This window comes from Nansenia antarctica (assembly GCF_963989245.1).
Source record: "Nansenia antarctica genome assembly, chromosome: 5".
Classification (NCBI taxonomy): domain Eukaryota; kingdom Metazoa; phylum Chordata; class Actinopteri; order Argentiniformes; family Microstomatidae; genus Nansenia; species Nansenia antarctica.
The window spans coordinates 72,461,072-72,466,762 of NC_137690.1; the positions used below are offsets into that span (position 1 = coordinate 72,461,072).

The following is a 5,691-nucleotide window of genomic DNA, read 5'->3' on the forward strand; positions in this document are numbered from 1 at the left end:
CCTCTCCTCTTCTTCCTCTCTTCTTCTTCCTCCTCCTCTTCCTCTCCTCTTCTTCCTCTCTTCTTCTTCCTCCTCTACTTCCTCCTCCTCTTCTCCTCCTCCTCCTCCTCCTCCTTCTCTTCTCCTCCTCCTCCTCCTCTTCTCCTCCTCCTCCCCCTTACCTCGCAGGTATAACACCAGGTGTTATAAACAATTTAAAACAAGTTAATTGATTACTGACAGGGTTGGTGTACTTTAGGAAGAGCTCAGAGAGCCCCTGAACATAGGAGAACTTCATTCTCAGTATGGTTGATATACAACTACAACACTACCCTGCCAGTGTACAGCAGGGGAGGCTGGTGGAGGTAGAAATCGGAGGACGGGTCTCATTGTGATGCACGGAACGGATAGAGGAACGGTGTCAAACACGTCCTGGTTCAGATCAGATTCAAACTTTGTTGTCATTGGTACAGAGGACAACCAAATGTATTATTTTGCTCTAGGCACAGAGTCAGCCATAGTCAGCACCCCCTGGAGCAATTAGGGGTGCAAAATAGCTTCATACTAGCTTATCCTGATGTGATTTAGAAAATGTAAGGATACTGGGTGGTAGAACACACGTATCCCGGAAAAGTCATGAAAGGAGGGTCCTGAAATGTGATCAAGTGCAAAGATAGAACTTTTCTTTTTACTCACAGTCACTCATGGCTGATTAAGTGTTAACTTCCTGTAGTAATCGACTCTCTACTCCCTTAAGCGTTGTAAAGAGGGGGTCATTACCTCCGAGGCCGCTCTTTTAGAAGGTAAAAAAAAGGCACGGCTGTTCTAGTGTTAACTCCCTGTATTAATGGACTCTCTAACTCCCTTAACTTCCTGTATCAATCGACTCTCTAACTCCCTTGACTCCCTGTATTAACTGACTCTCTACTCCCTCCACTCCCAGATCCAGGACCATGGAGGGCTTCAGTGTATTAACTGACTCTCTACCTCTCTTGACACTCCCAGATCCAGGATCATGGAGGGCTTCAGTGTATTAACTGACTCTCTCACTCCCTCCACTCCCTCCCAGATCCAGGATCATGGAGGGCTTCAGTGTATTAACTGACTCTCTCACTCCCTCCACTCTCAGATCCAGGATCATGGAGGGCTTCAGTGCCAAGGACATGGCCATGCAGGCCCAGAAGAAGATCCTGAGCAAGGTGGCCAGCAAGTCCGTGGTGCACCTGCTGATCGACGACACGGGCAGCGAGATCCTGGACGAGCTCTACCGCGTCTCCAAGGAGCATTCTGGGAGCCGCGCCGAGGCCCAGAAGGTGGTGAAGGACCTGATCAAGGTGGTGGTCAAGGTCGGGGTGCTGTTCCGCCACAACCGCTTCAGCACCGAGGAGCTGGGCCTGGCCCAGGACTTCAAGAAGAAGCTGCACCAAGGAGCCATGACCGCCATCAGCTTCCATGAGGTAACTGACATTTACATTTTTGGCATTTTTGGGCATTTAGCAGACGCCTTATTCCAAAGCGACTTACAATCGATACATTTGACTAAGCAAGTGAATCATCAGTTCACCAGTCTTCTTCCTCCTCCTCCTCTTCTTCCTCCTCCTCCACCTCTTCCTCTCATCTTCTTCCTCCTCCTCTTCCTCTTCTCCTCCTCCTCTTCCTCTCCTCCTCCTCCTCCTCTTCTCCTCCTCCTCTTCCTCTCCTCTTCTTCTTCTTCTTCTTCTTCTTCTTCTTCCTCCTTCCTCCTCCTCCTCCTCCTCCTCCTTCCCCTCCTCCTCCTCCTCCTCCACCCCCTCCCCCTCCTCCTCCTCCTCATCCCCTCCTCCCCTCCTCCACCTACTCCTCCCCTCCACCCCTCCTCCACCCCCTCCCCCTCCTCCTTCTCCTCCTCTCTTCTTACCTCCTCTCCTCCCCCTCCTCCTCCTCCACCCCCTCCCCCTCCTCCTCCTCCTCTTCTCCTCCTCCCCCTCCACCTCCTCCTCTTCCTCTCCTCTTCTTCCTCTCCCTCTCCTCCTCCTTCCTCCTCCTCCTCTTCCTCCTCCTCCACCTCCTCCTCCTCTTCTCCTCCTCCTCCTTCTTCCTTCTCCTCCTCCTTCTTCCTCCTCCTCCTCCTTCTTCCTCCTCTTCCTCCTCCTCCTCCTCATCTTCCTCCACCCCCTCCTCTTCCTCCTCCTCCTTCCTCCTCCTCTTCCTCCTTCTCCTTCCTCCTCTTCCTCCTTCCTCCTTCCTCCTCCTCCCCCATCCTCCTCCTCCCTCCTCCTCCTCCTCCTCCTCCTCTTCCTCCTCCTCCTCCTCCTCCTCCTCTTCCTCCTCCTCCTCCCTCTCCATCCCCCCCCCCCCCCCCAGGTGGAGTTCACCTTCTGTGTGACCGTCATGGCCGACCTGCTGACAGAGTGTCGTGACATCATGCTGAGGCTGGTGGACAAACACCTGACGGCCAAGTCCCACGGGCGCATCCGTCACGTGTTCGACCACTACGCCGACCCCGCCCTCCTGACCCGCCTCTACACCCCCGACGGACCCCTCTGGCCCAGCCTCACCCGCATCTGCGACCGCCTCCACACCCTGGTGGAGGAAGACAGGCTATGAGGGACTGTGGGGAGGGGAGGGGTAGTGAGTTCTTCCTTTTCTTTCCCCTCTTTTCCTCTCTTTTTTCTCTCTTTTTTCTCCCCCCTTCTTCCCCCTCTTCCACTTTCTTCCCCTCCCTTAACGGACTATTGTGCACCTCGCCTCACTTGGTCTAGTGGATAGTGAGATGGACTGGTGATCGGTGATCGGAAGGTTGTGAGTTCAAATCCCGCCTGAAGCCACACCACCACTAGTGTTCCGCCCTTGAATAAGGCACTTAGCCCTCAGTTACTCCAGGGAGAATGTCCCTGTAATCTCTAATTGTGAATTGCTTTGGATTAAAAGCGTCTGCTAAATGGCAAATGACCACTATCGTCTGCCATCAGCGATCTGCCACCGACACGTTGGGACATGGAGAAAGACTGTGACTCAGACCCCCCATCGCTGCCTGAGCCCTGACGCCATTTCAGTTTTTGTTTTATATGATTTTATCTTTTGTATTTGTTCTGCTCCTCTTTGTTTTCTGTACAGTCCTTGAGTTATTGAGTTTGAGAAAGGCGCTTTTAAATGAAATCTATTATTAATATTATTATCAAGTTGTTCTGCAATCAGATTCCAGCCCAGGGGAGGCTGGCGGAGGTAGAAATGGATAATAGAGTCCTCCGCTGGTTTGAGATCGTCATGGTTACGCTCTCTGAGGAAGTGTCATGGAGGTGGTGTTAGACGTTCCTGTGTGTTTATGGTCACATCTGCACCATCACCCCTGGTTGAAATAGTGTGTATTCATCATCATTGCTAGAGGGAGGGAGGGAGGGAGGGAGGGAGGGAGAGACCATGGTCAGAGTGAGAGAGAACATTATCGCTATAGGTATATGCAAGATACAGTGTGCATAATATTTTCATATCAGTGAGCATGCTATGACTACCTCTCTCTCTCTCTGCAGGTGCTGTTTGTAGTCAAATTAATCGCCATTTACAAAAACCACCTATGAATAAAACTGAAAATAAATCACATGAAATAACTAAACAGTTAAACAGATTTAAAACATTTGTTTCGGCTCCTTATTTGACGGCTCCCTCCTCAGGCGCCCAGCGTGATCAGATTAATCACACCCCTGTTGTCAACGTGTAATTCCCTCATATCTCATTTTAACACTCAGCCATGAGGCGTCTTTTGAAAAGATATATCTTTGCACTCAATCAAATTTCAGGACCCTCCTTTCATGACTTTTCCTGGAAATATGCGTTCTACCACCCCAGTATCCTTACATTTTCAAAATCACATCAGGATAAGCTAGTATAAAGCTATTTCGCTAGTTTTTCTGTGTATGAGGCAGGCTAATTTACAAGCGGCCAACTAGTGGTCTTTGTGTGTAAATAGCAGCTTCCTTTGTAAAGAGGGGGTCATTTGATGACGGCTCTTTTAGTAGGTAAAAAAGGCACGGCTGTTCTGGTGTTAACTGATTTTTAAACTGTTCTCTCATTACGTTAACATCGTGTTTGTTGTCCCGTGTCAGTTTGTCACCTGTCACAGAGAAGAACTGACCGGCACTCAGACTGAAGAGAAGGACTGACTGGCACTCAGACTGAAGTGGCAGCCGGTGGCGTCTGCTGTCTGCTGTAGAGGGCCAATGACAGAAACAGTGATTAATGCAATCAGAGAGTGTGACACAGCTACGCACGCAGCCCGTCACTACTGAGATGACGATCTGGAGGAATCTAGGCTAACCCATTAACTTTTTTTTGCTTGCTTTTGCTTTTCTTTTTTTTTCTGTGGACCAAAGGGAGGCTGGCGGAGGTAGAAATCCGTGGACGGAGGGCTCATTGTAACACAGACAGACACACAGACACACTGACTGACAGACAGACAGACAGACACAGACAGACACGCAGACAGACAGACACACAGACAGACAGACACACAGACAGACACAGACAGACACGCAGACAGACAGACAGACACAGACAGACAGACACGCAGACAGACAGACAGACACGCAGACAGACAGACAGACACACAGACACACACACAGACAGACACAGACAGACACGCAGACAGACTCACAGACAGACAGACACACAGACACACAGACAGACAGACACAGACAGACACACAGACAGACACACAGACAGACACGCAGACAGACTCACAGACAGACAGACAGACACACAGACAGACACACTGACAGACACGCAGACAGACAGGACACACAAACTCACAGACACACACACACACACACACACACACACACACACACAAACGCACACACACACACACACACCATCAATAGAGGGGGCGTTTCTGTGGTCCTCCTAATTGTGTTTGCAATAAAAGTAATTATTCAATTGAAGTAATCTAATACACGGCCCTTTGTTCCTGCCTCATTCATCTGGACTCTTCATCTTCATCATCATCATCATCAAGTCCACATAACACTAAATTAATCATTGTAATGGAAATGGAACGTAACAAGGAACAAGTTAATCAACACACACAATTCCTCATTTCCATTCCAGGCATTAGAACGAGCCCTCCATCATCCAACCTCTGCCTTTCTACCTCCCCCAGCCTCCCCCTGGTGTTCTACCTCCCCCAGCCTCCCCTGGTGTTCTACCTCCCCCAGCCTCCCCTGGTGTTCTACCTCCCCCAGCCTCCCCTGGTGTTCTACCTCCCCCAGCCTCCCCTGGTGTTCTACCTCCCCCAGCCTCCCCTGGTGTTCTACCTCCCCCAGCCTCCCCTGGTGTTCTACCTCCCCCAGCCTCCCCCTGGTGTTCTACCTCCCCCAGCCTCCCCTAGTGTTCTACCTCCCCCAGCCTCCCCTGGTGTTCTACCTCCCCCAGCCTCCCCTGGTGTTCTACCTCCCCCAGCCTCCCCTGGTGTTCTACCTCCCCCAGCCTCCCCTGGTGTTCTACCTCCCCCAGCCTCCCCTGGTGTTCTACCTCCCCCAGCCTCCCCTGGTGTTCCACCTCCCCCCAGCCTCCCCTGGTGTTCTACCTCCCCCAGCCTCCCCTGGTGTTCTACCTCCCCCAGCCTCCCCTGGTGTTCTACCTCCCCCAGCCTCCCCTGGTGTTCTACCTCCACCAGCCTCCCCTGGTGTTCTACCTCCCCCAGCCTCTCCCTGGTGTTCCCCCTGGTGTTCTACCTCC

General features: G+C 51.6%; 1 protein-coding gene across 1 annotated transcript in view; it reads left to right on the top strand.

The window, feature by feature from the left end:
- The window catches only part of LOC308158632 (tumor necrosis factor alpha-induced protein 8-like protein 2), a gene marked incomplete at its 3' end in the record, with an annotated part of 6,303 nt that extends 3,738 nt beyond the window's left edge, over positions 1–2,565 (top strand). Inside the window, exons 2-3 of the mRNA XM_080532311.1 lie at positions 1,109–1,436; positions 2,323–2,565. Of these exons, the coding sequence (XP_080388437.1) occupies positions 1,119–1,436; positions 2,323–2,565 (561 nt within the window). The 5' untranslated portion in view covers positions 1,109–1,118. The remainder of the gene's footprint in view (positions 1–1,108; positions 1,437–2,322) is intronic.
- Positions 2,566–5,691: the final 3,126 nt, after the last annotated feature.